Raw genomic sequence first — 12,499 nt, 5'->3', positions numbered from 1 at the left:
CTACGATAATTTTGTTTACAGTTACTTGCCAACAAGATCAGACATTGGACAAAATAGCAAAATATGTACAGTATAAAACTTTTTACTAAATCCTCAGTTGACATGAAGTGAACTGTAGATTGTTGTATGTGCGCCTCACTCTGACTAATTGCAAATTGTATAGCAAAATTTGAAAAGATGAAAAATTGACAGTAATTTGTACTCAACAAACATTTACACCAAAATTCTTACATAATGAAAACCAAAGCATGCCCTCAGTACTAAAAGCAGTTGACTGTAGGTTGCGAGTGAATTATAGCTTGCCTAAATATAAAGATGATTTGGGTTGTATACACATTTACACACACACATAACAAGCAAAGTTTTAATTCATAAATAAGAGAATACTGTAAATATGAGAGTATCTCATTCTACCTTGTTCACCTATAAACAAACAGCTCACTTTAGTCATCATAATAAAACAGAATAATGAAATATCACCTTTTAATGATATTGACACACATTTTGTTTGTATGTATATAATTTAAGTCTGTGTAAAGCTGGTATATATTTAGACAAGCCATAAATTTACATAAACCCGGGCCATTTCGTTGTTATTATTTAACACGGTGTTTGACTTGCAGCTGTATTCCATCCGTTAACCTAAATGTTTTCATCAAATAGTTAACAGACCTTGCGTAAATGTCAGGCACTTAACCTTGGAGGAAAAAATACAACTCACTGTTTTGTCTAGGTTTTTTGTCCAAAGTATTTTGTTTTTAGTGCTTAGGCCTAAAGACTTTGGCACTGGGGCCTCACTCTTAAATGGGTTAATATCAGAGCTTTAAGTTCAGCATACTTTTTTAATCAAGGTCTGCCACAGTATTTATTTTTTCTTGTAAGGCATGTATGATTTTTTTGCTAGATTTATGAAAGGGGATAAAGCTATTAAAGCTTTACATCCTACAGTGAATTTATTCAACATGAGCATTTGACCAATTCTGGGAAAATTTTCATGCATTGGTGGAGAGAGATCTAAGGGGCTAGATTAAAAAATAGGCCAAAAGTATTGCAGTATGGGATAAAGGAGTGCTTAGAAAAAATTTAATGGAGTTTACACTTCTCTGCAAAAGGCACACAGTAAGCAGTGCCTCTCTTTAAAAAGTATTGTTACAGAGATATAATTTATCTAATTTAAAGCTGGGGAAGTTTTTATGTGGAGTGGAAAGGTATGGCAGCTGTGGTTGAAAATTAAGTTAAGTTGAAAAACTTAAATTTTAAGGGTTGGATTTTTTGCTTGGTCATCAGGATGTTATGCATTAACTCAGAATCATTTTTGCTAATTTTGTTATCTTCTTTTTCAGATTATACGCTTCAATGACTATATCGAGGTGACTCAGGCACACGAGTATGACCGACGGGCTGACAAGCCTTGGACTCGTCTCACACCTAGAGATAAGGCTGCTATCAGAAAAGAGTTAAATGACTTCAAGAGCATGGAAATGGAGGTTCATGAAGAGTCAAAGCATCTTACAAGGTAAGTTCAGAGTTTTGGTAGGTGTTTAAGCATTTAATTTACTTATGAACTTTTAAACAGGTCATCAGTTTTTCAGTGGATTTAGTTTTACTGAAATTTTAGGTCATTACTGTAGTGGTATATGTTTTTATTTACTCTGTACTGAGCACTTTCTGATCAGGTATAGGTCATTATCCACCCAGTTTTTCCACAATTTCTTGTCCTTCCTCCTGCTATTTCCAGATCTGTTGCTTTTCTTACTAATTGTCCAGAGCCCTTCTCGTCACATACTCAGACCATTGCAGTGTTTGAGATTTTGCCCTGTTTTCCAGCTGCTAGATACCAAAGTTCTCTGCCACTACATCATTTGTAATATGATGTCCTCACCACAGTCTGGGAATGAACCTTGTAGTCTGTTCACACCTTTTTGAAATGCCAATTTTACTTCTTAATGTCTATATTTCTACTTCAGAGTAATACAGAGCTATGCACTCATTGGAAGTTTATGCTGTGCCTACTGATGGGGTATATTTACTCTCAAATAGTCATTAGATTTCATTCACACCACAGCTACTCTTTCACTGCCCTTTCAATCCTTGCTTTACAGTCCAGAGAGTCTCAAGGGTAACAAATGACCTATTTCTTCTATGACCTTCCTGGCTACCACAGCATTGCTCTGTATTCTTTTCTGTTCTCATATGCTTAGAACACATTCAAGACTTCAAAAACTCCTACTAATATACATTTTGTAATCCTGAGAACCTTTTAGCTATATATGATTTCTCTCCATTTCCAAGATTTTTACTCGATCTAATCCCATATCTCAAATATGAATTGCTCTTTTTTATATGGGAAGGGATGTTAAAAGGTAGCAATCATTTTATTTGGATTCAGTTGTGGTACATGGATTCCTGTCTTTTATTTACAAGAGTATAATACCTTACCCCTATTTATTCACTTAATTTCCTGATAACGTTTGCTATTTATGGGTGTCAGATATAAAGAGTCTTGCCAAACTTGTTCTTTTTTGTATGAATGAATTTGGTCACATACTGCCAAGCTGTTATATAATGCTCATAAAGATGCACAAACTATTCATTATTATCACCCTTAAGTAGGAAGTTCAGTTTTAGAGGTGAGGACTACAAGTCCATGCAAAAAATTAATTTGCTTCCCAGAAGAATGGATGTCTAATTACCGTACTGTTCTTAGTTAACAATTTTTGTGTACATTTAGATGCTACAAAATATGTATCTTAATAAGAATGTTAGTGTATAAGTAAAATAGGTACAAAATTAGTGTATAAGTAAAATAGAAACCATGTATCTACAGGTAGAATATGCAGTAGATGGTCCGTAATAAATGACTTGTCTTGATCGTAAGATTCTTAACTGACTCTTGACTTCAGCTATATATTAAATATGAGGTGGTTCACTGGCAGCCTAACTTATTAAATGGTGGTTTATTGCTGACAAAAAATATTAAATGGTGGTTTGAGGGCAAAAACTACAACTTAAAACAGTACAAGATTTTATTAAAATGACAAATTTTTAATCAATTTGTATTTTTCATAAATACAGAGGTTGATGGTACTCTGAGGGATGAACAGGCCAGTTTTAGAAAGGGGGCAGGGTTGCAGTGATCAGGTCTTCATAGTTAGGCATTTAATGCAGCAAGCTAATGAAATGAAAACCCCATTAAGTCTTTGTTTTGTTGATTTTAAGAAGGCCTTTTTGATAGTAATTTGAGACAGACTATGGGAAAAATCATGAGGGCACATCTTGATGGTTGTTTGAGTAATCCATTTGAAGTCAAGTTTGGTGTGATTCAGGGTGGCATTCTATCTCCTCTGTTGTTTGTATTGGCCGTGGATTGTTATGATAGGGTTAACAAAGAAACGGATGCAGGTATACTCTGGTGAGAAAATGGGAAACTTCTTGACTTAGATTATGCTGACGATATAGTTTTGATCTGCAAGGAACCAGAAAAGATGCAGTGTGTGTTGGATTGTTTAGCGAGTGAAGGTCAAAAGGTTGGTTTGGTTATAAATAGTGGAAAAATGGAAATCATGAATGTGAATATTGAAAATGCACAGGATTTTCCAACTAAAGGCATGATTGTAAAGCAAGTGGATAAGTTTAAATATTTAGGTACTTAAATAAGGATGGTTCTTTGAGCACAGAATTTATGGAAAAACAGCTCATCAGGCAATGCTTAAAAAATATTTGGAATAATAGCAATTTTTCTGTGCATACAAAAATCAAAATTTATAAGGTAATGGTTAGGAGTACTATTGTTTTATGGGCATGGGTCATGGTACAGAACAGTGACTCTGGATAATAAGGGTTGTGACAGCAGGGTAATACCAATGGGGAGAGAGTAGGCAGAGTCTGACCTTTCTTCCTCCCCCTTGTGCCTCATGACGCACCAGTTATCTTACAGCCCAGGTAATTGAATGGGGTGGCACGAGGTGGGCCCTTTACGTGAAGACCTTAGGTTTGTATTATGAAAAATACAAATTGATTAAAATGTTTTCATTTGTTCATATACAGTGCAAAACCTGGTCTTTACCTAGTAGAGAAGACTTCCTTTTGGTGGGAGGATAGTTTCAGAACCGACTGAAGGTTCGGCTCACCTGGTCAATTGTTAGAGCATAAAAGGAGTCGTATGCCTCTGATCTGTTAAATGAAATGTTACTCAACAGCCAGACATCTGGGCTTTGACACAATGGGAACACCAGTCTACATTTTGTCTAGGAAGCAGGAAAGAACCTGTAATTGTTGGACACAACAGAATAAGTTGTCTTAGGTAGCTACCAACCTTGTCCTATTATCAATCCCTCTCTCCCCTTGTAAAAGAGAGGGTAGGACTAGCTTCTATTTCTAGAATTTGTATTGTATAGAAATAATCATAATAGAAAATAGAATGGTTGCTCACTCACCTGTATGTAGCCATTTCCAGCAAATGATGGCTTACATCTCTCACCTGCCCACCGGAAGAGGAGAAGACAGGGAAAGGAAGATGGCTAATCACACCATTCACTCCTACTTTCATAACCAACATCTTGGGCAAGATACAGCCTGTCCCACTAGGGGCACTGGATGAGGGACACTCCCAAGGTCAGGTTCTTGTCGTCCAGCCACCATGCTAAGTCCTGTCTCACTTCCATTGAGAGAGGAACTTGGAAGAAGGGAGAATCCTTTGATGGGGACTAAAACTCTTTCAGCCTCCACTGAAGAGATCAAAGGTGGAGACATCCGTGAGGAACGATCTGCCACTGACGTGCTGGTTGTTTTTGTCTGGAAAGGAAGGACTGTATGATGATCTTGAACTTGTCGACGTGTGGCTCTGATGGAAAGACCCTCACCGCTGTCACGTCTGTTAGCATGCCCAAGTAAAGAGAACTTTGGCTGGGAGTATGATTTGACTCCTCCAAATTTATCACTATTCCTAAGCTGTGAAAAAATTGGAGTAGACAGTTTCTGTCTTGGATCAACTTTACCCGAGAACTCGCCAAGACCAGCCATTCGTTGAGGTATCTCAAGATGCGTATCCTATGTGAATAAGCCCAGATCAAAACTAGGGTGAAAACACTACTGTCCTACAGGTGTTCACAAGAGGGGGGCCAAAGCAAAGCACCTTGAACTGATACACTGTCACCGAAAACGAAGCAAAGGAACTTGCGAGATGATTGGTGGATTGGGATCTGGAAGTATGCATCCCTCACGTCTATCGTCAGCATGAAGTCGGACTTCTTGATGGCTGCTATTTGAACTGGGTCTTCCTGATGAAAAGGTTCAGGGAAGACAGGTCATGACAGGTCTCTAACCCCCCTCCAGGGCTCCTTTTTCCATTTTCTCCACCTCCTTCGACGAGCCCTGAACGTAAGTTCTGAGATGGAAGGGACAATAGGAGAGAAGGAGGAGGAAACTTTAAGGGTAGATATCTCACTCTCAGAGAACATCTACTACCCAGGTCTCTGCTCCATGCTGCTGCCAAGTTGCCCAGTGGCTCGCCAGGCATCCCCCCACCAACAGCAGCGAGTGGGGAGGGGCACCCACTCAAGCATTTTCCTGTAGCCCTGCCTCTGCCTGATCCCCTGGGTTTTGAAGAACAGGGCTAAAAGGGACACTGTTGAATTGTTTTCTTGGCAGGGGCAGGAGAAGGCTGGTGACCTCTGCGAGGCCCGGTCGTGGTTTGGAATCCCTTAGGTGGAGAATAAGAGGCAGCCTGAGGTCTAGGTCTGGCTACCACTGGCACATGAAGGGCCAGATGACTTATTCACAGCTTAGTGAATCAGATGGTCATTGTTGTCTATGCTACGTCTGTCAACTGCCGCCTCAACCTGCTCCTTAGGAATAAGTAACGAAGATCCCAGAATGGTTCCATTTCTCAGTGCTAAGGTATAATCAGGGCCTACAAATCTGGAGATCCTAGAAATGTCAGCATCTCTTCTTTTCAGTAACCAATTGGCCCACATATTCACTGTTAGGTGAGCCAGATACAAGATTGTCTTGCCACCAGACTACAGTAGTCTAAGGAAGGTGGTATACTCCTCAGTGTTGGAAGCCATGGCAGCCAAAGAAATCTTGCCTACTTTTGTCAACCAAAGATAGAGCCACGAAACTGCCTGGAACGCCAAAGACACTGTCAACTCCATTGGGGCCAACTCTTGATGTGTAAAGGATGGATTTGATCTATGAAAGGCCTGGGCCTAGACGAACAAAGTCTGGATCTACCCGTCTTGATTGTAATGCAACGTTAGGGGTTGCATAAAGACGTCTATGTTGTGGATGAGGTGGTGGTATTTTAAATGACCTGCCAAATCTTAGAGAATTGTCCCATTCATATATGAGAGAATTGACTTGGTTGAGGACACTGTCAGCAGGAATGGATCATGATAGCCTAACAATACCTTTGTCTCTCTCTTGGGACCCACAAGGGCCTCGAGACCTGAAGGAAAATTTGGAGTGGTATCCACAGTCTTTCCAGGTAGTTCGTTGTGTCTACGAATGAGTGCTACTACTTCTGCATACATTGTGAACAGCTCTTGTTTATCTGCATTAAGAGGGAGAGGGTCTTCTGCTTCCAGGGCACAAGATTCTTGATCCAGCCTGTCGATCAGAATAGCAGATCATTTGCACCCTTGTTGATTACTGGAGCAAAGGAACAATTGGGACCCAGGACTTTCTTGGGGATATATAGTTCAACTAAGGAGCAGGGACCCTGTCTTGATGGCGGTACCATCCATGAGAATGAGAGCATGGACTATTACTGTAGATGACAGCCGTGGTTGAGTCCATGACCATAAGGGACTCTCGTTACGTGGAGAATAGTCACAGCTGCGCGAGCAAGACTGTGGGTTACGTGAAAAGTAGCTATGGCTGCGCGAGCGAGACCAAGGGTTTCTTTTCCTAAACGATAAATGGTCCCGATCACGAGAACATTCCCTTAGGTGTGATGTTGACTTCTCAATGGGAGCCTTGACATTCTTCTTAATGCCCTTGGGAGCTGGAGCGATTAGAAAACAAGTGATCCAGAAAAATTATTTGAAGTATAAGAATGTAAGTGGTGATATGGGAGGTGAACCCCCAAGGTTTAAGAAGAAGCTATTCTTAAAGAGAGGTTGGACAGCAGATGGAAGTGGGGAAAGGAGGTACAGTATAAAGCCTAAAAAGTGAATATAGCTAGGGGTCAAAGTCATGTTGCAAACACTGAACACCCTTTGATAATGCTTACAGTGAATGTGTGAGTGCACTGACAGCACTACCTTACTTTAAGGGATAAGATAAATTTGGGATCAGCCAATGATCATCACTATAACTCTTCAGGCCCAACACTTCTGCCAAAAATACTAGTGAACTGATATTCCTAGGAAGTCCTGTCCGTAACTGTCGACATTATCTTTTGATGTTTATTGCCACAAAAACAGTATAAGGCTAACTTTATGTGAGCACAAAAAGACTAACACAATTCATTGAAGTACCAAGGGAACACAAACGAGACTACATTAAGTCAAGTAGTCTACCAATGCAAATTACAAGACAATGTCCACAAAAATTAGAATGAAAACCCTTACCTAGTTTATGTGTAATCTTGTAAACAAATGGAAAAATGGTCAGCAGCAGAGTGAGAAAGGTTGCCTGCTCGTGCTGATGCTGGGAGTATGGAGAGATGCTTACATCATTCAATATATAATACTAAAGCACAAACATTCATGCAGAACACTGTTATAGGAGATATCTTCCCTTCCAGGATACATCCATTACATCATTTTCTGTAAAAAGAGATTTGATTAACACTGGTACTAGAATTTATGACAGTGCTGTGCCTAGAAGCAGAGGATTTTGTGATTTGTTCAGTTGAAATCTGACTTGGTTGTATGGTTCAACTTGCACAGTAGTAATGATAATAATAATGCTTTCAGTCTGCAGGTACTGCTACCGTGTCTAGTCTGTATGTTGTTAATGGCCTATTTTTTCTTGTCTGCCGAGTTGAACTTTCTTGTAAAATTGTATCGAAGTTGGAAGACCTAAAGGATGTATGTAGGAAGTTACAGAAACCTTTTCTCATCTTGCAACATTCAAGGGTTTACTCTTTACAAGATTCTAACTTTCATATTTCTTTTACAGATTTCATCGGCCTTGATTGGGGGTCCGACGTAGTAGGACAAGTCCAGCACTCCATGAATTACAATAATTCGTCACTTTTGGCTGCTCAGTCTCAAGTGTATGAGAACATTTTGGTACTGCTTTTTATTAGTTACTGAATGTATTATGCATTTCTGGGCTGCATGTTATATGTTTTTATATCCATACAATATATATCGTTTCATTAAGTCAGAATTGTTGTTAATACATTGCTGAAAGTGTTGTATGAATTTAATACTCAAATAAAGATGTTTTTAATATCTGTGAAATTTCATTCTGTTTTGTATGAAGGAAAGTTTTGCAGTGAGTTCTCAGCCCAGAGCTATTGCATATAATGAGCAGTGCTCTTTTTGATTAATGTGCTCTGTTGGTAGATTCACAAGGGTCCTTCCATTTCAAATGTAACAGTTAGAACATATTTATATAACACATACTTTAACACTTAAGTTTTATCAGTCATTGTGTGTATGTCTATGTATGCTAAACATATGATTGTGTGGATGATTAAGTGATTTATGGTTGTTTTGACAATAACAACTAATAGTCATTATAATACAAAAAGTGAATTTTACCAACTATAATTTTTGTAAAGTATGTTTAGTGTTAAACACATGCAGAACTGTGATGAATGAAATATGCAGGCCAAATGTTCTCTCAGATAATCAGATAACTGAGATTCCAATGTGTACATATACATATATGTATATATAATTATGTGCGCATCTCACGTACTCTAGTGTACATTGACGTGTGTTGTTGAAACCCACGTGTTTCTGTGATACTGATGCTCTGAGTGATATTATGTATGTTAGTCCTTGGGCCAGCATTTATCATTCACTGGTGTTTGGTAGATACCACACCAGCATCTGTGCCAAGGAAGTGTTGTAGCACTTTTAATGGCCTCCTCACATACCTTGGCTAAATCAACTTTTAATCCCTTATCTATATTAAATGTCCAACTTGGGTGAAAAATTCTTTCTTAAAATTGTAATGTATTATGTAAAGTATTAAAGACTAATAGAATAATATTGCTAGAATACTGAAATATAATTATATTTCAACTGTTCTTCTTGCTATTTTTGTAAAATTTTTCTTCCCTTTCTATAATTTGTATGAAGAATGATTGTTAACCTCAAAACTGAGGAAAATGGTTACCTGTATTTGATAACTGACCATCTAATTTATATTGACCAAGAAGATAAGTGTAGAATGAGTTTGTTAGCATCCTTGGTCTTATTAGGTGGGAACTTTTGTGATAACCAACGACTGTATAACTCCCCTAGTTTCTTAGATAATCCAATTTATTAGGGTTTTGTGTCTGTATTTTCAATTGAAAATGACATGAATATCACATGTAATGGTGTTGTTATTAATTTGACAATCACCTTGTTACCAGTTGTTGTAAGTATTTTTTATCGTTTTTAAAAATAAACTACGGTTCATCAATGTTTTTTACATTTATTCAGGAAGACTTTAGAAGCTATTACTATGTAGCTTGGGTCCAAAATAATTGATTTTTAAGTGCTTGTAATGTTTTTTTAAAAAATGGTATTTTCCACGAATTAATTTCCATTGCAAGTAAATTGGATTTGCATTTTGATTCTTAATTTTTATAAACAGAGAAGTGCCATTGCTCTCAGATTGTGCAATGCCCCTCAGTGATAAAATGGAAGAGCATTTGTTGCTATTCATTTAAGACAACAAATACTTGTTGTGTTAGGATAACATCTGTGGAGTGTTGTGTACAAAATAAAAAGTTGCCTTTCTAATGGGTGCTTGCTAGATGGGCAGATTTCTAGCTTACAAGTATATAAAAAACAATTAAATATTTTTGCAAAAACACCCTTTATTAAGTGAGCAGTAAAACCTTATTTGTGATTTTTAAGTAGCTTTTATGTGAATTTTACAGCAAAAGTTTATCCAGTACCACTTTTACTAGCATTATTACATTTTCTTTAGTCGTTAGTCAAATTGTTATATGTAAATTTTGTTACTTTTTCCAAATATGTTATTACCAAACAGTATGCTATTTTTGCTGTTACTATGATTGTGATGCTGTGCAATTTTCTGCATCAGAAATGGTCCTGTAACTTGAGACACAACACATGTTCTCTGTGATTTTGTTACTTGTACACATGAATGAATTTGTTTAAAGATAGTGGAAGCAAGCATTATCGTAGGTTTGTCGTCCAATTCCCCACTTGGTATCCCTCCCGTAATGAAGTGCAGAGGAGCTGCTTTAAAAAAAATAAAAATGTTGAAGATACACAGACTTTTCATTGGATTTTTGTACGGAAAGAAAATCTGTAAGGATAGTTACACGGATGTTACTTTCAAATAGGTGCGGTATGCCAAATCTGAGGTGCATTTTTTACTTTATTTGCCTCTTCGTCATTATTATTCCAATATTTTGAGGTTTTTCAATTAAAAATATTTTAAAACTAAATCAAAGCTGTAAATGTATTTGTAACTGTTTAAAACTGTCCTTATATTATGTCTAATGCTGACATGCATCCAAATGTCCTAGCTTACTCATAGAGGCACAGATTCTAATTAAGTATCCCAGAAACATTTGATTCCTTATGTTCATTCTATTTTGATAAGAGAAACTGTAAGCTCCTGTTAATTGCAGTTGCACTTCAGAAGAGCTGTAATGCCAAAGCTAATGCAGAAAACAAAGGAAGAGAAAGCTACAGATATGCAAAATTATTTTAGTATGCATTTGTATATCATTGCTGGTTGTATATAATTGTTAAAAGATGTATACTGATCTCAGAGATGTAATGTTCAAGACTCCATTGATAAGTTCAATACGGCAACAGGTTATAATAAAGCCTGTTCACTGTAAACATTGTAAATATGTTGTAATCATTATCCACAGTTGTGTACATAACCTAAAACAGCTTTTCCCTTCTGCCTGTTGCACCTGCCATGGTAATAAGGCTCAGTTTCTTCATGGAAGGACACATGCTCGACTTCTCATGCAAATGAGGGAAGGGAAACTATTTGCAATTTCATAAGGTTTGTATGCCCTTAGAATTTTTTTTTTTTATTATTTACTTAGAAAATTGGTGATGTATTACTATTCTTGAGTTGTAATGCTTTCATTTTGAGCATGGTAGAAAAGAAGTGTTTGTTAAACATGCATACAAGAGCCAATTCATAAATCTATCAAATTTTGTTGACTCAACAGTGCCCATAACATAATGCAGAGTTGTTTTCTCACACAGGATGATCATAGTAGTCCTCTACCATGGTTGAAATTTTCAAGTGCCAGTACCAAATTGTTTCTTACTTTAAGCTCTTTCGAGATGATTGTGAAGTGCACGAGGTCATGGGTGTAAGACAAATGCCTAGACTTTTGTAGACATGTTAACTTGCATCATCAAAGGTAGATTTCCATTCATAAGTAAAATTTGATATGAAATTTAGATTTAGAAGTTGTGAATGAAAAGTTAAATGAAAGTGCTGGTTACTGTTACCTTTTGCTCACCTACATGATTTAAATAACGAGTCTTTGCTCAATGCCAGCATTATGCGTAATATAGAGGTCAGCGAAGCATCTCATTCAGTAGGGTTGAGCCCATCTGTGTCTTCAATAGGAAGATTTGTTCTTTTTTATTAGGTGTTATGTTCTCATAAGGCATCACTCTCACCCCTCATCCCCCCCTGTGTGTGTCTTGCGAGTATCGCTGCAGGCAGTGGGTGTCAGCTCATACCATCCTCATCACACAAGTGTATCTTTGTATATAGTCTATACCACCATCCCAGAAACATCTGTTATCCTCTGCTTTATAACTAGCTCTGTCATGCTTTATACTTGTTGGAATAAAACATCACCGTCTTCCACAGTCTGGTTTTATTCTTACAGTTCCTATGTTTAATAATTGGGGAAACTTCCAATGCAGCAGCAATAATGGAGGCTTACAGTATACTCTAGTAAAATAGTTTGCACTAGAGGGTATCAAATGTCAAAAAAAAAAAGCTGCATGATACAAAAGCAAAATGTCTAGCCCTTGCTTAGTTTACCCAAAACCCTGGCCTAACTTGGCAAAATACATTGCTTACCCTATTAATTAAAGCCCACACACAAGCTGTCCAAAATCATGAAGCAAGAATTTCGACATACAGCACTATAGCAGGAATTCATCCCAATGTACACATAAGAACTTGAGTGAGCTAAATGTCTCAGGCGGGACTGATGTCAAATATCTGCACTATTATTCAATAACTACCACACTCAACTGAGTACATTACACATCTTAAAAATGCAAACCTTGGATACCCAGGTGAATGGAAATGAAAAGACAGTAATTTGCCCATTAAATATTTGTAGTCAAATATACGCATAGGC

General features: G+C 37.5%; 1 protein-coding gene and 1 long non-coding RNA gene across 30 annotated transcripts in view; one reads left to right on the top strand and one right to left on the bottom strand.

Annotated features, from left to right (window-relative positions):
* Positions 1-11,994, top strand: part of LOC136845935 (phosphatase and actin regulator 3-like) — an 873,386-nt gene extending 861,392 nt beyond the window's left edge. For all 29 annotated transcript variants that reach the window (XM_067116448.1, XM_067116449.1, XM_067116451.1 and 26 more), the window contains 2 exons: positions 1,344-1,516; positions 8,128-11,994. In XM_067116448.1, the coding sequence (XP_066972549.1) occupies positions 1,344-1,516; positions 8,128-8,143 (189 nt within the window). In that variant the 3' untranslated portion in view covers positions 8,144-11,994. The remainder of the gene's footprint in view (positions 1-1,343; positions 1,517-8,127) is intronic.
* LOC136845939 (uncharacterized) overlaps positions 3,013-12,499 on the bottom strand; it is an 80,427-nt gene continuing 70,940 nt past the window's right edge. Inside the window, exons 4-5 of the long non-coding RNA XR_010855298.1 lie at positions 7,575-7,772; positions 3,013-3,466 (exon numbers count right to left, since the gene is read on the bottom strand). This is a non-coding gene — a long non-coding RNA (uncharacterized lncRNA). The remainder of the gene's footprint in view (positions 3,467-7,574; positions 7,773-12,499) is intronic.

Source organism: Macrobrachium rosenbergii, chromosome 14 (assembly GCF_040412425.1).
Source record: "Macrobrachium rosenbergii isolate ZJJX-2024 chromosome 14, ASM4041242v1, whole genome shotgun sequence".
NCBI lineage: Eukaryota > Metazoa > Arthropoda > Malacostraca > Decapoda > Palaemonidae > Macrobrachium > Macrobrachium rosenbergii.
This window is presented reverse-complemented; position numbering and strand designations above follow the sequence as displayed.